Genomic DNA, 23601 nt, shown 5'->3' with positions numbered 1-23601 from the left:
CATTTCAGCTCTATTCTCTCAGCAAGCCAATACTTACTCTGTTACACTGAGGGGTGACGCTAGCAGAGGAGGGGAGGCATTTTTTTAACATGACAGATCTAGAGCGAGGCGGCAGGAACCTAAACATAAAAGGCCTTTAACAAGCAGCATGCGCTTTTATGAGAGAACGAGTGCGCCTTGCCCAAAGTGACATGGCAGCCTGGTGAACTCGTGCCCATCGGAATTCATCTCTGAACACCGTGCCAGACACGGGGGTGACTGGCGAGTCATTCAGTGAGACAATAGCATGGAACTGTGGTCCTGATCACTGGCACTTTTATCAGGCCCTTATGAGACCTTAGCCACCTTGTTTTTTTCTTTTCTTTCTTTCTTTCTTTCTCTTTAATAATTCTGTCTGGAAACTTTAAAGGACCTTGTAAAATGGGAGAGGCTGAGAAATTTGAAAGAAACTACCTCAACTGGAAAGTTCTTATGCAAATGCAGCACGAGCAGCTGTGCAGAGCCCAGAGTCTGCGCTGTCTGCTTTGGCCGAGGGCGTTTGCACAAGATCGCACCGTGCCTTGCCATCTTTGAAGTGGAGCTGTTTACGCACTATTTTTCTTGGCTATTACATCTGTGTGGAAAATACAGTGCAGCAAAAAGTTCTTGTCACTGCCAAAGCTCGTGTTTTCACTTTTATTTGTATTTAAAAGCACACTATTTAAACATGCCACTGGCACAATAATCTCCAACTCAGTTTTAGATGAAAAGGATCTATATAGAGATAGAGATGTCAGAATGCAAGCTTCACCTGTACCTGCAGGTATAAACAATATTTTGCCTGCCCTTTATCAGAGGACTGAACTAATCCCTGAACTAATCCCACCTCTGTTGTCATAGTGAAAGCCACATCACTATCTAAATAATCAATATTTTCCTAACATTCCTCGTGTGTCATCTTGACATAAGATAAATGAACTAATATGTCAAACACAATGTGAAATGTCATTTCTGATTGTTACACAACATTGACATTGCTCTACAATGAATCCCTATCTCGTGGCCCAATTGTTCATTGTGTTATACAAAGAGTTATTCGCAACTGCACTATCTGACATTTGATTATGGTCAAGAATTTTGACCATAATCTAATATTGACTCGAATAATTCAACTAACCATAATATTTCATTTCACCTTCGTGTTTGTCATCCTAGAGCCATCTTTACTTCATACATTGTAATAAATGATATGAGGATTAAGCATGGGATTATGTCCAATAATGTTGATTGAAAGCATGTTAGAATCAGGCAAGAGGTATCCAAGTGGTGCGACAGAAACGTATTCACTTTAGCAAGGGGGAGATCCATAAATCTGACTGCAGATTAAATTGGCGAGATAGATAGTCCTTGCTGTAGAACCAAAAATCCAGGGGGTAGAGCTGGACCTGATCGAACTCCACCTATACCCCTAACCCATTAGATGCTCGAATGGGTTATGGAACAACACACTTTTCAAGAGCACACATCCATCCTGAAACACACTGAGCTGTTTTCACACCCTGGACATTTGGTTTAACTCTGCCCAGGTAGGACGAGCTGGATCAGGTTGGTATCTGGACTTTTGGTTCTGTAGTGAGGGCTACTTGAAATTGGTCCTACTCTCTAGGTGGGAGGATTGGGATTACTTTTTCTGCTAGGCAGTTATGGGTGTCTGTGAGCTCATTTGTGCAGAACAATAGTGCTTTTCTCCAAGTGTGTTAAGCTGCCCTACAATGTAGCATTCAAAAAGATATGGTGGCATGTGCTAGCCTTCAGCCTCTCTGGTTAGTAGGGGTCATATTTCTAAGGAAAAGTACCATTAGCAAGTGGTGAGAATCAGCAACTGTAACCCCGTCCAGAAAAAAAACAAGCACCCCACTGACAGTTATTTGGGCTTATAATTGATCATGCTAAGGTCGTAAAAAGGGTGGCAAGGAGCAGGAATCTGTTCTGAAACATTGGATTAACAATGGCCAGTAGTAAGGCATACATCCAGCTAGGTTGCATACAGGCTGCAACATGATTCTATAATTAGCCTTTTGCGCTGTTGTCATTAATCAGCTAATGAGATACAAACACTCTAAGAGCAGATGTTGTGCCATACTGTGTACTATCCTAAATCTCATGCTGAAAGATTAGTGTGTCTGAAATGGTAGTGTGTCGTTACTGGATGCCATACTACATCACGTTGAAGTCCCAGTATGTAAACACTGCACACTATTCTAACCTATAATTAGAGCAAATGAAAGGGGTCTGGCTTTTGAGACCATCTATGAGCTTTGAGAAGATGCAGGGACCTTTTAATGAGGCATCAAAAACTGCTGGTGTAATCTGATCCTGTGAGCAAACTGCTGTCTGTGGTAACAATAATAATAAGTGAAACAAATACTGTTGTGCCGAGGGACGTTTTTATTACTTACAGAATGTTCATCATCAAAAGATCCAAGACGTCATAGCTTTAGCAACAGCCTTTATCATGTTCACAGTGGATCCAGAGCCTATCAGGATCAGATCAGGAATACCGAGCACGGGTAGGTATACAATATTACACACACTCCTTCACACTCATTCAGCCTATTAGTGTGTTTATGGCCTGCAGACAGCACACAAACCGTAACCTGAGCTTGGCATCAAACCCAGGACCCTGAAGCTGTGAGGTAGCAATGCTAACTGCTGCGCTACTGTACGCGCCTACATGGCAAACCAGTCCTACAGAAAGTGACCAAAACTTCCAACCACACAACGTATATAGATAGGTTTACGGACAAAGCGGACGAAAGATATAATATTTTTACCTGATATTCCTGAGTCATGTTTTTTTTAAAAAAAAAAAAAAAGGAAGGAAATAGTACTTTCCGTTTTCATGGCACGCTTTGAAGAGCTTGGTTTGCCTGTGTATGTATTGGGTGTTGGGTCCATTACACCCTCTTTGAAGGGGTGTGTGAGGTCAGCCATTGAATGCTTTGACTACCATCCGGCACGCCTGTGGCTACTACTGCATCTGTCAAATTCCACAGAAAGCTAAACACCACAGCGTGGCCCATTTATTTTGCTAACCCAGCACACGAAAATACATTAACAGTCCAGGAAAGTGGCTTAAATGCCGAGGCCATCATTTTTTCATGTGGTTTACAACACTTTAGTGTGGCCACCTTTGGCTGGCTTTTCCTTCACAGCTTGCTGGCTGGTGAGACCTGGACTGCAGAACTTTGCCTGGTTTTTCAGCTCCAAATCCTCCTCCCATGCCCACTTCTTGTCAATAGCTCTGCACCAAGCTTGATTTGCACGGTGCCAGTAGAAACGTATCTGTTGTTTACCCTCTTCTACTTCCAACCGCATTCAAGTGCAGGGCTACAGACCGGGCATCTTCCTCTAAAACAAATCTTCCTCTACTGTTTTGTGGTCACCGCTGATAAGACCGATAGCCAGCTGTCAAAGGAAAAAAAAAAAAGTGGCTGGAAACGTGCAACAGAGGATTACCTATTCTTTCAAATGTAGATTTATATTTTTTTAAATAGACCCCTTATGTGTTGGGCTTGGGTTTTTTATTGATGAACATTTTCACTTTGGAGGGCATTTACTTGTGCTGGGTTCAAAAAGGGAGCAGCCATAAATTGGCGTAAGCCGTACTAGCATTTGACACATTTGAATACTCTTGCCCAGACTCTCTGAACGCTACATTAGCGTGAGCTCAGTCTTTCTCCTGAGTTGACTCAGTCTCTCTTTCCTCAAAACAGTTCTTCCAACAGACTGGAGAACAATATTGTGGTTTATAATTGAGACACTCTCTGTGTGACTGCTGGTTCATGCAGAGCAAAGCAATTCCCAAGAACAGCTTGAGACAAATTTTTCTGTTGAGTTATGCACTGATTGCTGTGTTCTATATGCCTCATCCAGCAGCCTGGTAGAATGTTCAGAATGTCTTCAGATATATATATATATATATATATATATATATATATATATATATATATATATAGTGACGCTCCTGTCACAAGCTTTTCAATGCCATTGTCTTTCCTAGTAAAGTTTTACACCAGAAGACACAATAAATCCACCTTTATAGCTCAATATGCCAAACACTGATCATCAATCAGAGAGCAGACCTGATGCACTTGAACAAAAATGCACCAGTCATAGGCCTGGCTTGGGAAGCAACTGCCCCTGGTGACCAGAATGCAATTCTTTTTCCACTAGGCCTTATCATTGCGTCACATTAGTTGGATTATCAAGTGCTAATGAGTTTTGTTACACTCTACCTCACAATTCCCCACAGGAACTTTGTCAAATAACAGGCTCTGAGAATGATGAGAGTAGATGCTTCGACCTATCTGTAATATAAATCTACTTTGCTACTTTGTCTGTATTCCTGTACTGACAAATTATGGTAAAAGACAAGCACTATATCATAATCCATGTGTTCTGGGTGTCTGTGTTTATAGACTCTCTTTGTACAGCAATATGTTGGAATGTGCTGTACCATGGGAATAAGGGTGTGGACAAGTGTCAGTGATTCAGATGATCAGATGAGGCCCAGATGTGGTTTCGTGGTTTGGGACCCGAGCCCGAGACATGGAGGGTTGCTGATTCAATAGCCAGGTGGGTCACAGATGGCTTTCGAAATCCCTTCAGAAGGCTGCAGGTGTCAGAATTGCTGGCCCTCTGCTCTGCTGCAGTCGCACCCTGTACTGGGCAAAAGTATAAGGAAAAAGTCAAAAGAAAGGCCAAAACATGGAAAATCGAAACACACGGTTCAAACAGCTTCAAAACAAAACAAAACAGTCTATCGATTATCTACAAGCCAAAGTAGGTCTAAAGAGTGTCAGTGGATGTTTTTTTGAGCCTTTTAAAAGGTTCTGGATAACAGAATCCATTCACTAAGACTGTGCGTCACTTCCTCGACCACATCCGTGCCACAACACTTGAGAGATGAGTGATGGTGCTCGGGTCACCTTGGAAACGTCAACATTGTGGAAAAGACACGGTAAAGAAAGAAAAAAGGAGCCGAACACAGGTAAAGCACACTGGTGAGACCGGAGATCAGCAGACAATGAAGTGCAAACAGTCTGTAAACCTCCAGCATGATGGGGTTCCCAGCTGTCTTTCCTCTGATTTCCAAGACACGACTGCACAGTCTTGTCTTAACACCAGCTTGGCTGAGCTATAGCCGCTATTGTTGTCTTACTTCCTTGTCATTCAACAGAGTGACACGTATTTGCGCTACCGACCGTATTTGTGGAAACCTGATCAGCGAGCGATGAAACCACTGTAAAGGACTGGATTCCTCTTTTGTTCTGGCTGTTTCCTGGCAAACGAGAGCTTATTTTTAGGTCATATTTTCCAGTTGGTGTTTTGGATTCCGACGATGAGGCTAACTTTAGACACAGAGGTGTAATCAGAGTTTCCATCTGCGAAAAGATTTCAGTCAAGTGTGAATGATGTTCTTTGATCTTTGTAGTGGTCCTATAAACATACGCTGATGAAAAATATTTAAGGTGACCGAATCTTGTATATTAACAAGCCTGGTTTAGTTAGACCGCTCAAAGCCTGCACGAAGTGAACTGACATTGTGAAACTTTCTAAAAGCCAATATGACCCATTATTTTTCTGTGATTATTGAAAATATAATTAGATTGCAGGATTGCACCACTAATATCGAATTTAATCCTATTTAAATCCCATTCTAGTTCAGGGAAGCCTGACAGTGGTCCTGGAGGTCCCAAGTCCAGTACAGTTTGATGATTTCCCTGACCAAACATGCCTCATTCAGCGAATTAGTTAATAAACAGGTTCACCAAATTCAGATATGCAGATCCATGATTTCGGTACTACGCGTAGTTTGTATTGACTGTAGACAATCAGAGGATTTGCTGTGTTCGGCATCATTTCCAGTAATCCTACAAATACCAGGGCGCAAACGTAACCTCCGACTCGGACAGCGTTAATTTACTGCCTTTATTTTCATGGACATTGTCTAATGTTGTGGCACGGGCGTTAAAAATTTCCGTGATTGTCGAAGACACTCACTCCACCCATGGAGTAGATTTATTTTCACACATGTTGGATGAGATGCCTTTAATTTCTCCCCACCCGGCCATTGTTTATTCTGCTGTTAAGGATAATATAAGCAGAGATGGGGTATAAAGAAAGAGATCCCCATAATAAAGAAAGGAAACCCATTTTAAGTTGAGTCCCCAAAGGGACCAATGGTAGAACCATAATTTTTTATATAACGTATTGAAGTTAGAGCAAAATTCCCAATTTTAATAGAGCAGAAAATAATGCTAGGAATCATCCTACATTATAGAAACTATAGAGATTATAGGAAATTATGTTGCAGATGCTGCCAGAAAGTTACTTCAAGCTGTTTTGTTCTCTTCAGATCTAATGAATTTGTTTTAATCAGCCTGTCAGTAATTAGTATATTCATGTCAAACCCCTGTATAAAGGGAGAACTTGACAGGAATGACTATAAACATATACAAGACATTTCTTAATCACCTGCGCAGATCGGTGAATACGAATTTTCCAATATGTATTCCATCTTCACTTCAAAAAGTGGCATGGATGATGAATTCTCCATCCAGACATTCGAGCATGCAGGGAATGAGATGGGAATGCTATTACACTCTATTCTGTGTGATTCAAAAAACACTAGTCATGGACGTAAACTCTTGCCAAGGCACCACGACAAGAGAGCCACTCAAGCAGACAGCTTGGAATCTGGGAATGTAATTAAAAATAGACACACGTTCACTCATGCTGTTCTTCCCTCTCAAATACACACAAACACTTACTGAGTCATATACATCAACCACACTAATTTGCAGCCTCATATGTTGTGTATCATAGGCAATATGTCTCTTTAGAGAATCACAGAAACAGACGGAGGCTTCATCCTCCACCGAGCGTTCCATAAGAGGCGCCTTAACGACAAGAATAATGCTAGGGCGGTATGAAGGAAGAATTAAGACTGTGAGAAAATTGGCCGCAAATCTGCTATGTCAATCTTGTCCCTCGCACATTTTTCTCCACAAAATACATGACACCCCTGCTGAATGTGGGTTTCTTCCATTAGTGCAAGGTATGATCACTCTCACTTAAAGATTTGCCCAGACTTGCCGTCATGAGCTGTTTGTGCTTAACTGGATAAATGTTTTGATCACGACTCAGTTACTATTATGGCTGATGTGTTGATGGACAGGCCTTCTTTCCTCCTGTTAACAGTCGGATAACATTGTTAAAGAACGTAGCTAATAGATAGCTAGGAAGATGGGAGCGAGCTAGGTCTGATTGTGTCATTACGCTGCTATTCACTCATGCGTACTAGTCACAGATCTTAGTCCTGGTACACAACATCCTAAAGCTGCTGTAATGTCTTGCATGCGCCCTCGCAATTAGGGATACCATTTTAGTATACATTTCTGATACTTGTCAATATCTATATCAATACCAATACTGATACAGAATTGAGTAACGTGTAAACTGATGAACTACGTCCAGATTTCATGTCGTCTGTTCATTAGTACAATAACATACACTAGACTTAGATTACGTAATATCACGATATTGGAAATCGGTATTTGTTCAGTATGTTGGCATGTTTTATGAGTATAAGTAAATAAGCATGGTATCAGATCATTACTTGATACCAGTATCTGTATCAATGCATCCCTAATCGAGCCATAGCCTGCACTTCTACCTCCAGGATTACTTCCTAACCTTCCCTCGACAGATTCATACTGTGTTCCAAAGCACTGATTTGTATAGGCGCACTTCGGCCACGATTCGTCTTTTTCCTGGAGTCGGCCTCTCACAGATGATCTACCCTTGGGGCTCCAGATACCTCTGGCTGACAATCAAATACCAGGTTTATAGAGGTGTGGAAATCCCAATCTGTGGTGAAGATGGCTAGCTGGGTGGCCAGCATAAGGGTTTCACGATCCCATCAGTCTTTTGGGATTACCTTGAGATGCAAGGGGGAGATTCTGGTCTTCCATAGCCCCAGCAGCTAACGGAATCCCTGCATCACTTGTGCATCAAAGTTCCAGCCTTATTCATAATGGAGCTCTTTGCGGTTGAAGGGACAGAACATCTTAAATACTAGCCTCTTTGTTGTTCTCTGGTGGAAGACCTCAATTCCCACAGACTACTTTGTTGAATCGTTTATTTCCTGTAAGATGTAGTATTTGTTTACCTCGATGAATTGTAAGAGGCCCAAACCAACATCGGATGGATACGTATGAGCACTCTGTTTGGATACGTATGAGAACTCCCCATAGATTGTTTGCCCTGTATGTATCACAGGTCTGCACAAGAGTTTATGTACAATATCATTCCCACATCTACAGCATGCCATAGATCAAAGACATATATTAAAATTCAAGTAAAAACAAACAAACAAAAAAACAGGGCACCGTAGGAAGCAAAAGTCACTGCAAATCAATATAAAGTTGATCTATACACCTTTACCTTTGAAGAAACATGTCTATCTTGACGTTCAGTCTCTTTCAGGAAACCAACGCTCCATCTACTGGGAATGAGGGCTCACGGAATGGTTTGATGAAGATAAAAATGATACACCTATAAGAGATTTTGGACCTCAACTATGCTCGCCACTGTCATCATCAAGACACCAATACACTGATTCCAGGACTGTCTTTTTGAAGAACTGTGTTCATCTCTCCAGTACAGTTCTCGAGACTTGTAGGATCTGTGCAAGGACGCATTGAAGCTGTTCTTGTGTCTCGTGGTGGCCCGACACCTTAGTAGAAATGTTGGATTTTCCCTTTTTTATCCCAATTTATCACTCAGTGGAGGATGTGAGGGTGCAGGTAGGTTTGTAGGGGAGAAGAACACCAAAAATAAGGGCAATTTTATGGACTTTATGGGAAGTTGGTGAACGTTCTAGTGTGATACGGTGCTGAGACGGAGGATTTGTGAGAATTTATTTGGAACAATCTGGAGTTTATGGAAAGATTTAGAACCGATACCACTACCAAAGAAACTACAGTAATCCTTAAAAATGCACGAAGGAGGGAGTCAACAGCAAATAAGGTGTCCTTATCTCTTATGGCAAACCCTCTACACTAGACCGGCTTAAGTTTTGGACAGCTTTGTGGGTCTTTAGTGGAGGGCAACTTGTTTGACAGATATCTGCCAACAGAAGAGTGGGCTGCGTCTTTTTGGGCTTAACATTGCAGTCCTTTATGATGTTTATGACTTTAGATGTTTCAGAAACTCCAGTAAGGCAGACAGATTTCAAAAATTCAGTCACATATAATACAAAGGAACTCTCTAGCAATATAAAGCTAGAAATTATTTTGAAATGCTTCGAGAAATGTTTACATTAGGCACTTGTGTATGCACACTATAGATTAAAAATACAAAGAGCTCATACTAGTAAACATGCAGAATAGTACAAATGACTTGGCATTCGATTTGTTCTAAATCTGTAGATCAATCTATACCAAACTTTCAAAGGTTAGAGGTCAGCTCTAGCCTTTTAGGTGCCCTAAGGGAGATTTTAACTGGGTTCCTCGTGATCAGAATGATCATTTTGCCTCAGCATTCTCCTCAGGTGGATTGAGATGGTAGAACTGCTGTAACTCAGTCATGTTTGTTGGCCTCCTTGCTCAAGGAACACATTTTCAGTCCACAGATTGTCGACGGGATTCAGGTCAGGGCTTTGTGATGGCCACTCTGACACTGAGATGTTTTGAGATGTTCTTTCAGTATTTCCTGATAATCCTTCTTTCTCTTGATGCCATCTACTTTCTGAAGTGCAGCAGCCCCTTTTCCAGCAAAACACCTCCATAACATGATGCTGCCACCCCCATACTTCACAGCTGGGATGGTGTTCTTAGGATTAAAAGCCTCATCCTATTTCCTCCATACATAGCACTAATCATTTTGGCCCAAATTTTTTTGGTTCATATGATCAGAGAACACTGCTCCAAAAAGGCTGGTGGTCTGGTTTTTTATGCCAGTCTTGGAGTAAGAGCTTCTTCATTGCATGACAGCCTTTCAATCCATGGTGATGTAGGACCCTCTTAATGGTGGATGTACATATTTTGATACCTGACACCCGCAACTCCTTCACCAGTTCCTTTGTTGTTGTCTTTGGGTTCATTTGAACCTTTCATCCCTGGGAATTACTTTCTGTATCTTTCCTGAATGATGCCGTGTCTGTGTGGTCCCAATATTTTTTTTAGATTTGCATACAATTGGTGGCTCAGATGCTTGTGGTATCTTCAGTTGTTTGGAAATTGCTCCTATAGAGGAATTGGACTTGTGGAAGTCCACGATTTGTTTCCCGTGAGGTCTTGACTGAATTTGAATTGGGACTTTCCATGGCATCAAGGGCAAACAGGTACTGGCTCTAAAGGTAGGCCCTTTGACAGCTAATGGCGAACTCCCAAGTAACTCTTAATTATGACAATTGGTCAGTCAGAAGCTTTTAAAAATAATCGCATCAATTTCTGGAATCTTCCAGACTGTTAAGAGACAGTCAACTTGGTGTATGTAAACTTAAATTCTGATATAGAGAATTAAAATCTGAAATAAGCTCTAAAATGACCTCTAATGTGCACAAAGCCTTAATTGGCTTGCCAAAAGAAATGTACAGTAGCATGAAACGTGTGGAGTTGTGAAAAACAGAGACTTTAGCCTAGTTCTGCAGGAACTTGAATAAATTCATGGTAATATGCTCTGGACGTAAAATCCTTTCTGCACTTTGAATAAATATTTGGTTATCTACAAGTAATATCATATTTCTATCAAATAGTTTCATTCATATTTCATTAACACATACTGGTTTACAATTTATCTACAGGAAATAAAATAAAAACTTTGTCCCCTGTAACAACAAACAAGCCGGAAAAAAATTTGCTATCAACTGTTTTAGCTACATCTATCCATCCACCTATCCGTCGAGCTCTCTTATAAATGTCCTTTAAGAGTAGTATGCTTATTGTGGTCCTCTCACTCTCTCACTCGTGAACTTAATAATAGAAATCATTATTAATAATCAATGATTATTAAATTAATTATGAAATAATTATTGCCGTGTCCTAGAGCTGTACTCTTTGTTGTCTTAACTTGAACAGACCAAACTCTATGACATTTGATCAAATACAATTTAGTTTAAAGAAAAGGAAAGAACGAAAAAAAAAAAGATGTGAATGTCTATGACTTAAGTTATGAGGTTTTTCATTTGAGCCCAGTTATTTACAGTAGTTCATGAATTTTCAGTTAGGGCTTGTGTGAATCCATTGTTTTATCAGTAGACATGTACTGACACCTACTGGTTGAAATGTGTAACGCATATGTGATGGCTCAAAACAGTGCGTTCTTATTGGGTATTTTATTTATTAGGCTAGATAAATAATGAGAGGTTAAAAATAAGATGATGTTAGAAAGTAAATTACACTGTGGTACTCAGAACCACTGTAGCATGCCACTAAATCAAGAATAAAATATTGTTGTGTGTGTATCTTATCTTATTTCAGGTCTATGATGTATTTTAAATGACCGTGGATACTAATCATATATGATTATATATAAGTACAATATAATACCTCTAGAAATACCTCTCATATATTTTTTAGCCATGTTAAATAACGAAGAAAATAAGTATAAAAATATATGTTAACTGTAAAGCAAATTAGATTCTGTTTCATTTGTATTTACTATGTTTTTATTACGTTATTAGGTTTTTGCAGTTAAACCAGATGAATGGGTTAGATAATATGAACAAACAGCATACAAACAAAACCTATATGTGTGTGTGTGTATATATATATATGTATGTATGTATATATATATATATATGTATATATATATATATATGTATATATATATATATATGTATATATGTGTATATGTATATATGTATATATATATATATGTATATGTATATATGTATATATGTATATGTATATATGTATATGTATATATGTATATGTATATATGTATATATGTATATGTATATATGTATATATGTATATATGTATATATATATATATATATGTATATATGTATATATATATATATATATGTATATATGTATATATACATATATGTATATGTGTGTGTATACATATATGTATATGTGTGTGTATATATATATATATAATATATATATTTATATATATATATATATATGACTGTTTTGACCAGAGGGGTTCAGCTGAATGTTTACTGTCGAACTTTGTTTCCTGTTTATTAGTTTATCTGTTTATTTTTTAAATAGTATACCACCTAGCATGTACAATCCGTTATTTTTTATATCATTTTATATAGCGGTCTGCTCTCTAGACTGACTATAAAACATATTAAAATAAATATGTTTCTGTTTGTTCGCCACAGTCTCAATCAATGGAGCGCAGAACTACTTCCGGTTAGGATTAGCAGTAGAACTTCCGGGTTAGGATTAGCAGTAGATAGCAGAGAACATGATGTATGCTGGATTGGTTTGACTATGGCTCTGTCGAGGGGACTGAGATGCTGTCAGAGAATATTTTCCTGGATACCCGTTGTCATTATTTCAGCCGTGGTCCTGTGGTCTTATTATGCCTACGTGTTTGAACTTTGCTTTTGTAAGTATTGTTGTTTTTCTTTCTTTCTTCCTTCTAGTTTAGCGAGCTAACCTTGCCTAGCTTGGTATACAGTTCTCGGTCGACTGTAGCTGTGTTGACATTTACATTAACAGCAAGGAAGTGATTTTCGACCTCGTCTCATCATTAAGGTCTTACGTATACACACATATATATATTTTTAATCAAAATTAAATTCTGTTTCATTTATATTTACTATATGTTTTTATCAGAAGTTATCTAAGCTAACGTTATTAGGTTTTTGTAGTTAAACCAGATGAATGGGTTTGATAATATGAACAAACAGCATACCAACAAAACTTTTCATTCTTCTATTTATTCATTATTTACCATCCTTGTTTATTATCAAGCAAGGTGAATTGACTTGGAGTCCTTATTTATGTTTTATGCAGTTACTCTCCACAATACCTTGGAGAAGGGTAAGTCCCTCTACATGTCTTGCTCAGCGTTGTCTCGGTTTTGATTCAAGAAATTTCCAGAATATTGCGCTTGTTTGGGTCCGAGTTATACGAGTATAACGATCGAGAACGTGCCTGCTCTCGTCGTAACGATGGAATACGATCTGGGTTTCTCTGCAGCTGCTTACCTTTTGGTCTTCCACGTATGCTTCGTGATGTTCTGCTGGACCTACTGGAAGGCTATCTTCACTCCAGCCGCCACGCCGTCTAAAAAGGTACGTGGCGTAGACGTGTTTGATTCGTATGGTTTACCAAACTGGTCAAGTGCTAAACGGGTGCTCTTCTTTTGCGACAGTTCCACCTCTCCTACACGGACAAAGAGAGGTACGAGATGGAGGAGAGGCCGGACGTTCAGAAGCAGATCTTGCTTGACATAGCGAACAAGCTTCCCATCTTCACCCGAGCTCAGTCAGGAGGTAGACGTCCTTAAATTGTATGTATTTTGTCAGAAGAGTTTGCTACAGTATATATCTGTACAGTAATATATTTATACTACGAACTAGATAATATAAAGGGTCTTTCATAGCTGGCCCTTTCTTTCTGCTGTTAAACTCTCTTGAATTGTCTCTACATGACATCTGGACATAATGGTCTATTTGTGTTAGTTACAGCAGTATATACTGTGCTTGCTGTATGAGAAGGCAGTAAATACATACTGAAGCATGGAACTCCATTCAGACACTCCGTTTGTGTATGTTTAGCTACCAGGTTTTGTGATCACTGTCAACTAATAAAGCCAGACCGCTGTCACCACTGTTCAGTTTGTGAAACGTAAGTTTTACCTTTCTGTTTTGTACCGTTTGATCATTATGACCGGATCACCGTACGTGAGACTCCTGTAATAATTCGAAGGTGTTTGTTTGTCAGACACAAGCTCGGTTTTTATGTTTACAGCATTTTTAAATGTTCTTGTTCTAGGTGTGTCCTGAAAATGGATCATCACTGTCCATGGTGAGTTAAAGAATCACTGTCCAAGGTGAGGGGGGAGGAGAGAAAGTACACCCTCCTCCTTCAGTTCTGTGCTTTTAGCTTATCAGGAACTAAATAACAATTGTGTGGTCCTCACCAACTTCTGTATACAAATGACCTCAGGTGACCTAAAATACCCCAAACAAAAACAGAATAGATTTCAATATTAAGCAACCCCCCCCCCCCCCCCCCGAAAAAAAACTAAACCAACATTCAACCAGGTGGGAACAAATAACAGTGTCAGTTCAGTAACATGTAGATCCACCTTTAGCAACAATAACTTGAAGTAAATGTTTTCTGTAGGAGTTTATCCGTCTCTCGCGTCATTTTGGAGAAATTGTGACTCACTCTTCATGGCTTCAGTTTAGTTCATTGATGTTTGAGGGTATTCGTTGATGCACAGCTCTCTTAGGATCCAACAACAGTATCTCAAAGCCCAAATCATCACCCCTCCACCACCATGCTTGACAGTTGCTATGAAGTGTTTGTGGTTATACACCGTATGGTTTTTCCCAAACATGGCGCTGTGCACGATGCCCAAACATCTACACCTTGGTCTCATCAGTCCAAAAGGAATTGTTCCAGAACTTTTGTTTAGATGCGATTTTTGCAAACCCAAGTCGTGCTCGCATTGTTTTTGGACTGGACGGGCTTTTTCCTAGCCACCCCGGTTTTTTTATTTACGTTTTACACAGCGTCCCAACTTTTTTGGAACTGGGGTTGTAACTTGTTTTGTGGCCACGTCGCAACATTAAACGTACTATGATGTAAAAATTGTAGTTCCTTAGCCAATCAAAAATGGGCAAATTGCTAGTCTGTAAGCTGAATAATACACTTTGGTATACAATAGAGTTTAGATTGATCAAATTATGAGTATTCCTTTAATGTCATAAATTATTAATGGAACCCAAATAAATAACCACGGTCTCTGTCTGATTTGTTTTCTCACGCAGGGTGAACAACTGCGTCGGTTTCTCAAACTACAAGTTCTTCCTTCTCTTTCTGTCTTACTCCATGCTCTACTGTGTCGTCATCGCATCAACCGTGTTCCAGTATTTCCTCAAGTTCTGGGTGGTGAGTGTCCTCATAAAGTGTGCCTTTTGAAAACAAACAAGACCTTTGTTTTAACACCTCCGCTTGCTGGCCAAGTCAAATATGAAACACGGCACTGTTAAGTTCCCAAATCTGATTATAGTCAGAAACTGTTGCCTAATTTTCCAAAACAGGAGCTCTGACAGTAATACAAACAACAGGCTTATATCAATGGGCTCATTCTAATGATTAAAACAAGGATTTAAAAAAAAAAAAAAAGTTTGTAATTGTTGATACAGTGAGATTTATTTAGCACTTTTGGAAGGAGTCTCCAGTGTCAGCACTTTGTAACTTAAGCTGTAACGTGAAGTTTTCTACCATGGAGGGGAAAGAAAGCCTTTTGGACACAGGGCTTTGTAGCATCGTATCATTCAGTATGTTTACACGGACAACAATATCGCGATATTAAGTCGGTACTCTGATTAAGAAACTAGCACGTAAACAGCGATTATCGATGACCTTAATCCGACTAAAGTCGTACTCGAAGTAAACACAAATCGAATTAAGACGTGTGGAGTATTCCTGTTTTAATCGCATTACAGACATGTACACACCTTAATCACACTATTCACGTCGTGTGGGAGTTTTCAGCGTGTTCTGCGACAGGACACGGACACACGCGGCAGCGCTCAACCGTTTGACGGCAAACGAGAGCACGGCTGCGTCCCAAACCGCGTAATCGCCTACTATATAGTAGGTGAAATACATGTATCTGAGCTACTCTACGGTAGGTAAGTACGCGGTTTGGGACGCAGCCCACGGTCCAATCAGTCGTCTGTTTGCACGCATAGCGTGACACATAATTAACCGCACTTGAAGCTTCCGTAAAATACCATAACGAAGACCAACTGTATGTCAATACGTGAAATTCTGGAGGGGACGTCGGACGGCGTGGCGTATTGACGTGTGCCGTTAATCGATCTACGTTCTACAACATGTAAAACGGGAACACGAAATGAATATATTTAAAAGCAACTCATATAAACACCTTAATCAGAATATTGTCTTATTCAGAATAAGGTCGATAATTAGATTATTGCTGTCTGTGTATATGTACTGAATGTGTCATCTTCAAGAGAGAGCGAAAAACAGGGGCTGGTGAGGGTAATTTATACTGTTTATAGCTGTTCTACGTGATTACAGGAACTAACGTCTTTTGTTCAACAATATTAAACGTAACGCTAAACGGATAAAGGTATGACTTGTCATTCTTTAATAAATAAAACAAGGGAATAATTGGCAAGTTGTGGCAACAGGCTGCATCACACCACCCTGACGTTGATTGTTTTCCTATAACAGCATGCCCCATCGTGTTTTATTCCTTTCATGGTGAAACGTGTTTTTTGTTTTTTTTTCTCCCCCTCAGACAAAGGAGTGAATTTAACATTTCCTTTGTGTGTTTTCAGGGCGAGCTTCCAAACAGCCATGCTAAGTTCCATGTCCTTTTCCTTCTGTTTGTGGCTGTCATGTTCTTTGTGAGCCTCATGTTCCTCTTGGGATACCACTGCTGGTTGGTGGCTAAGAACAGATCCACACTGGGTATGATGGCTCTTCTGTGTTCTTGGCACTGTTTAGTTTAGTTTAAGTAACGCTATACTGTTTATATGGCAACTGCATAAGCCGAAAGCACTAGTGGCAGCTCAGACAGTCTGAATAATCGCATCTAATAAAACGAGCTATTAACGTGCATGCAATCAAAAACTTGTCTTCAGGTCTAACAAACATTATTCGAACTTATTTGATTAACATAAGCTGCGTTTACATGGACAACAATAATCCACTCTTAACCCGATTAAGGTCATACTTTGATTAAGAAACTACCATGTAAACAGCAATTTTTAATGACCTTAATCTAATTAAGGTCATAATCAAATTAAGCTCTAATCTAATTAAGACAGGTGGAGTACTCCTGTTTTAGTCGCATTATGGACGTGTAGTAGTGACATGTAAACACCTTAATCACATTATGAACGTCGTGTGAGAGTTTTCACCGCATTTTGCGACAGGACACGATCACACACGGCAGTTTTACGGCGAAGAAGAGAGTTCGGCTGCGTCCCAAACCTCATATTTACCTACTACAGGCCTGTCATGGGGAAAAATACATGTATCTCGGCTACTATATAGACGGTAAGTACGCGATTTGGGACGCAGCCCACGGCTTCAAGCAGTTGTCTATTAGCACGTACAGCATGACAAATAATTAACTGCACTTAAAGCGTTCGTTAAAAAATTAAATAAAAACACCCAAAACTGTATACGGTACCATAACGAAGACGAACTCTATGTTGATACGTGAAATTCTGGAGGGACGTCGGACGGCGTGGCGCGGCAACGTAATGACGAGGGCGGTTAATTTAATTATGTTCTAAAACATGTAAAACGGGAACATGACGGGAGTATTCTAAAAGCGACTCATGTAAACACCTTAATCACATTATTATCTTAATCAGAGTAAGGTCAATAATTAGATTACTGCTGTCCATGTAAACGTAGTCATAGTTCATTCATTTCGACTGCAATTGTATCACGAATGTTTGTAAATACAATTTCGATATGGTATTTCGATTAAATTCCATAATGATGGATGGATGGAATATATAGCACAAAGCGAGCTCCATAAAGACATGATTTGCTAATGTTGGACTGGAAGAACTGGAGCGTCCTGCACAGAGCCCTGACCTCAACCCCACTGAGCACCTTCGGTATGAACTGGAACTCTGACTGCACCCCAGACCTCCTCGCCCAACATCAATGCTCACTCACTAATGCTCTGCTGGATGAACGAGCAAATCCCCACAGCCACGCTCCAAAATCTAGCGAAAGCCTTCCCAGAACAGTGGAGGTTATTATAACAGCAAAGGAAGACTAAATCTGGAATTGGACAATCAACAAGCACACATGGGTCTGATGGTCAGGTGTCCACAAACTTGTGGCCATATAGTGTAGATAGACAGATAACACAGCACATAAACTAAAAACCAAAAAAGCTTCATCTTTTCTTTGTGTCGCACGCTCACTGTTTTCCAGAGGCTTTCTCTGCACCCGTGTTCCAAAATGGTCCCGACAGGAACGGCTTTAACGTTGGTTTGCGCAAGAACCTTCTGCAGGTCTTTGGGGAAGACAAAAAGCTCTGGTTTTTCCCGATCTTCACCAGGTTAGTAAAGTACAGTACCTTACGTTGTGTGTGTGTGTGTGTGTGTGTGTGTATAAAATATAACTGGTGGAATGGTATTAAAACGAATTGTATAATGATCTTATCATGGCTTTCAGAATGCTGTGTGTATATGTAATCAGTGTCCCTTGTGGTCTTTAGCCAAGGTGACGGCCACTATTTCCCTCTGCGGACTCTGAGCGAATGTCAAAACCCTTTACTGGCCAGCGAGAGGAGATGGAGGGAAGATGGGTCAGATGAGGACGGCACAGGTAAGGACAAGATAATGGAACTGAAAGAACAACCTCTGCCCCATTCCAGGTGATTTAAGTGTGATTAAATCGCTGTGATTGTTTAATCAATTGCATTTGAAAGAATGCCCAAATTAGGCACATTTTATATATCTGCTCTAAATAAATCATGGCAAATGTGTTTGGAGCCGTCATCTCATTTCTCTCTCTCTGCTTAATAATAGGTGATGAAATCACAAATACTTGCCGTTTATTTTATCCATTGGCCCTTCGCTTCAGTCTGTGTGCAGATCAGCTGACTTTTTTTCCCCCCGTGTTTTTGGATTTGCACGTTGCAACACTAACCACATTCCTGACAATGGCTATTTAGACTACTTAGCATGGTAAAGGTTTTGAAATAAGGGAAATCCTTTCTTCACTGTCTGCGGTTGAGTCGCTCTAGTTCTGAGCTGTGAACATCTTTAAAGTCGACAGACTGCTGAGCTAGCACCTTAACGTTTATTAGCCCAACACTTCTTACTCTAGATACTAGCTAGGTAACTGTAGTTAGCCACTAACTTTATCCGTTTGAATTATAAACATGTGGGAGCAAAAAAAAAACCCAGACAAATGGACTAAAACAACGAAATATAATATTGGCACCCTTGGTAAATATGAGCAGAGAAGGGTGTGAAAAATGGTCTTTATTGTTTAATCTTTTGTTCAAAAGAAATCACAAAAATACTCTGCTGTCATGGATCTCAAACAATTGCAAACACAACACAGGTTTATCCACAAAGAAAATGATCTTTTTTAACTATAGGTGTGCAACAATTATTGGCACCCTTTAAGTCAATACTTTGTGCTACCTCACTTTGCCAAGATAACAGCTCTGAGTCTTCTCCAATAACGCCTGATGAGGTTGGAGAATACATGGCGAGGGATCTGAGACCGTTCCTCCATACAGAATCTCTCCAGATCCTTCAAATTTCGAGGTCCACGCTGGTGGACTCTCCTCTTCAGTTCACCCCACAGGTTTTCTATGGGGATCAGGTCAGGGGACTGGGATGGTCATGGCAGGACCTTGATTTTGTGGTCAGTAAACCATTTTTGTGTTGATTTTGATGTATGTTTTGGATCATTGTCCTGCTGGAAGATCCAACCACGGCCCATTTGAATCTTTCTGGCAGAGGCAGTCAGGTTTTCATTTAATATCTGTTGATATTTGATAGAATCCATGATGCCATGTATCCTAACAAAATGTCCAGGTCCTCTGGCAGAAAAACAGCCCCAAAATATTAAAGATCCACGTCCATATTTAACCGTGGGCATGCGGTACTTTTCCATATGACTACCTCTCTGTGTACCAAAACCACCTCTGGTGTTTATTACCAAAAAGCTCTATTTTGGTTTCATCTGACCATAGAACCCGATCCCATTTGAAGTTCCAGTAGTGTCTGCAAACTGAAGACGCTCGAGTTTATTTTTGGATGAGAGTAGAGGATTTTTTCTTGAAACCCTTCCAAACAACTTGTGGTGCTGTAGGTGACTTCAGATTGTAGTTTTGGAGACTTTCTGACCCCAAGACACAACTAACTTCTGCATTTCTCCAGCTGTGATCCTTGGAGATTTTTTGGCCACTCGAACCGCCCTCCTCACGGTGCGTTGAGACGATATAGACGCACGTCCTCTTTCAGGTTGATTCATAACGTTTCCAGATGATGGAAATGGGTATTTTCATTGCGTGTTCTGTTTTCTTATAGTCACTTCCTATTTTGTGAAGCTCAACAACCTTTTACCGCACGTCACAGCTATATTCCTTGGTCTTACCCATTGTTATGAATGACTAAGGGATTTTTGCCTATGTGTTACCTCATATTTATACCCCTGTGAAACAGGAAGTCATGGTTGAACAATTTCCTGAAAATATATATATATATATATCATATGAATTCATGGGGTGCCAATAATCGTTGCACACCTCTATTTAACAAAGATTATCGTGAATTTTCTTTTTGAGCAGAAGATCAAAAGGTTAAGGAGGGCACTGCCCCCTGGTGGTCCAAAGCAACAGCTCTGATCTCAAGTATCACTAACAGTGAACAGATGAATAAGATGAATACAATAGGATTAATTGTGTTGCTCTATCTGTAACAGTCGTAGATGATCGTTATCTAGTTTTGTTTGGCAAAAATAGAAAACAGACTATGTTACTTTATATGTACTTTATTTACAGATGGTGAAGTGGAGAATGACGCTTCAGTCCGACTGGATATCGAATAGTAATCGATTGAACTACACTGCTCGGTACGTATAGACTTTTTTGTTTATTTGAGTCTGGATGAGGGAAAATATTTGCTCTGACTCTTGTTATATATTTACCAGAGGAGCACTTTCAGCTGCTTCAGGCTTGCACTGTAAAGGCGACGAAACACCAAATCTCGGATGAAGACGCAGCATTCCAAATACTGGAGGATCTCAGAAAAGCATGGCCTCAGAGAGTGGCTTTGTCCTCTTTTTCTTTTCTTTTCTGTTTTACCTTGTATGATCTGGGTTATTAAATCTTACACAAGCACCTCCATCGTCTTAGAGATTCACCAAGGACAATCAGACTGTTCCCAGGGGCTTGGATTTGCTTTGTCTTCTGAGTGCAAGATAACGATGGGTTTTAATGACCTTGCATTTCATCTTCTATTACGTTTCAGCTCTTGGATTCATCTTTTAACGTGTTTGCTCCATTCTCGGTGGCAGCTGGTGTCATAGCATTGACAAAAGCTGCAGGAAAGACCACGTCTGCCATTTTTCCCTGTGTTCTACAAGTTCTACTAATTGTCCTGCAAGCGTGATCTCTCTCCAAGCCTTAAATATTCATCAAAGACTGTAAGGACTCTCCTGTAAAATCACTGTGGTGCAGTGAATACTACTTTATTTAAATATTTAAATTGTCCGTGTTTTTTTTTTTAAACGATGTATTACAGATGTGCGTGTTTTGATTATGTGTATTCCTTTAAAACGCAGCCTGCTATTTACAATTCGTAAACATAGTGTGTAACAAATGATGAACGCTGTTTTTGTGGAAGTCTGACTCCATGTTCTCCATTCCAAGTCCACATACGGTCCTCCGAAACTATTGGAACGGCAAGGCCAATTCATTATATTTTTGGTGCTCTACACCACAGACGTTTGGGTTTGAGACGGATAGATGGATATGAGAGAGGAGTTTCGAATTTCAGCTTTTATTTCCTTGTATTTACATCTAGACGTGTTAAACAACCTAAAACGTAGAACCTTTTTTTATCAGACCACTCATTTTTTAGGTGAGCAAAAATATAGGAACAGATCAGTTTTAAAGTAAATAACACGTAATATTTAGTTGGATCAAGCCTGTGACTCGATGACATCACCAAACTGTTGATTTTTATCTAGTGTGATGCTTTTACCGCAGCCTCTTTCAGTTGTTGTTTGTTTCAGAGGGTTTCTCTCGTCTGTCTCCTCTTCAGAAGGTGAAATGCTGCTCAATTGGGTGAAGGTCTGGTGATAGACTTGGCCAGTCTAAATCCTTCCACTTCCCCCCCCCCGCCCAGTGTTAAACTGCTTCGTTGAGTTGGTAGTGTGTTTTGGATCATTTTCGTGCTGCATGATGAAGTTCCTCCTGATTAATTTGGATGGATTTCTCTGGAAGTTGGCAGACATGTTCCTGTATACTTCTGAATTCATTCTGCTGCTACCATCATGACTTAATCATCAATAAAGATTAAAGAGCATGTTCCAGAAGCAGCCATGACGCTACCTCCACCATGTTTCACAGACAAGCTTGTATGTTTTGGATCGTGAGCAGTTCCTTTCTTTCTCCACACTTTATCCTTTCCTTTAGTAGAGGTTAATCTTGATTCCAAAACTTTTGTGGCTCGTCTCTGCAGTTCTTTGTGAATTCCAATCTGGCTTTCTGATTCTTACTGCTGATGAGTGGTATGCATCTTGTGGTACGGACTCCATATATCTGCTCTATAATTCTTCTCCGACGGTGGATTGTGATACCTTCACCAGTGCCCTACGGAGGTTGTTGATGATGTCACTGACCGCTGTTTCTGTCAACGGCAGTTGTTGTTTTCCTTGGCCGACCCATTCTGTGTCTGTTGTTCAGTACACCAATGGTTTCTTTCTTTTTTTCCCCCCCAGAACATTCCAAATTGCTCTACTGGCTACGACCAATCTTTGTGCAACGCCTCTGATTTGATTTTCCTCGCTTTTCTCCCATAGACAGCTCTCTGATCTTCATGTTGGCTCGTCTTTTTTAACGACAGACGCAACAGTCTTCACAGGTGCAACCGAAGGCTAAAACCAACCTATTTATTGTTTTAAACAATCAATCTAACAGGACACACCTGGGTAACAAGGAGCACCTGTCAGTCATACGTTCAACCTGTCACACATCAACATACAAATACTAGGAAATAAAAAGCTGGAATTCTAAACTCTCTTCTCACATTTGATCTCGAACGCAAACGTACAGCAAAACAAGTGAATCGGCCTTGCCGTTCCGATAGTTTCGGAGGGGACTGTAATTTGCTTAAATCACAGCTGATTCGGCTTATCGGGGTCATAAGCTGAACCCGGTGAGCGCAGGAAACAGTGTGGCACTGCAGCTGACCTGTGTTTCTTGTCATTTCTCCACATAAATTTTGTACTGTAATCTTAAGTCAAGAGTGCCACAGTTCACTAGGTAACACTGAATGTATTCCATATCAACATCCTGTCTTTTTTTTTTTTTTTTTTTTTTGTACTTAAGGCTTTTCTTGGTATTACGGAAATGCGTAAGACACACTTCCTGTCATAATGTGTAACTGTATTTGTCATACGATCCTTTCTTAAGAGTCTTTATGTTGATGTAATATTCCCATGTGACCTTCCCTCGTTTTGAAACATTATCCTCGTGCTCACTTCTGGTACAATGCATTATACGTTAACGAATTCAAATTATGCATTAAAAACGGTTAGATTACTACACTCCTGAAGATGGGTGATAATTTAAAGGAAAATAATCGAATAAATTCCACGTACAT

General features: G+C 40.0%; 1 protein-coding gene across 2 annotated transcripts; it reads left to right on the top strand.

Moving 5' to 3' along the window:
* The first annotated feature begins 12254 nt into the window (after positions 1-12254).
* Positions 12255-23545, top strand: zdhhc15b (zinc finger DHHC-type palmitoyltransferase 15b). Of its 2 annotated transcripts, XM_053630324.1 has the most exons (12): positions 12258-12617; positions 13028-13054; positions 13214-13308; positions 13389-13509; positions 13795-13864; positions 14012-14044; positions 15016-15136; positions 16561-16693; positions 18185-18311; positions 18471-18580; positions 20775-20845; positions 20924-23545. In XM_053630324.1, the coding sequence occupies exons 1-11, from the start codon at positions 12365-12367 to the stop codon at positions 20819-20821; spliced, it is 1137 nt and encodes a 378-aa protein (XP_053486299.1). In that variant the 5' UTR covers positions 12258-12364; the 3' UTR covers positions 20822-20845; positions 20924-23545. The 2 variants fall into 2 exon arrangements, with proteins under 2 accessions (XP_053486298.1, XP_053486299.1); XM_053630323.1 differs by lacking the exons at positions 20775-20845; positions 20924-23545 and having other exon boundaries at positions 12255-12617; positions 18471-20764.
* The last annotated feature ends 56 nt before the right edge of the window (positions 23546-23601 follow it).

Source organism: Ictalurus furcatus, chromosome 8 (genome assembly GCF_023375685.1).
Source record: "Ictalurus furcatus strain D&B chromosome 8, Billie_1.0, whole genome shotgun sequence".
Classification (NCBI taxonomy): Eukaryota; Metazoa; Chordata; class Actinopteri; order Siluriformes; family Ictaluridae; genus Ictalurus; species Ictalurus furcatus.
The sequence above is the reverse complement of the archived record's forward strand: the minus strand, read 5'-3'. Positions and strand labels throughout refer to the sequence as shown.

What these genes read in the sequence shown, in the direction of transcription:
- zdhhc15b (XM_053630323.1), top strand. Translation starts at nt 12,365, where the DNA reads ATGTTTCTGTTTGTTCGCCACAGTCTCAATCAATGGAGCGCAGAACTA. An exon ending in CCACAATACCTTGGAGAAGG is followed by an intron (nt 13,055 to 13,213) that starts GTAAGTCCCTCT and finishes GTTTCTCTGCAG; the next exon opens with CTGCTTACCTTTTGGTCTTC. An exon ending in ATTTCCTCAAGTTCTGGGTG is followed by an intron (nt 15,137 to 16,560) that starts GTGAGTGTCCTC and finishes GTGTGTTTTCAG; the next exon opens with GGCGAGCTTCCAAACAGCCA.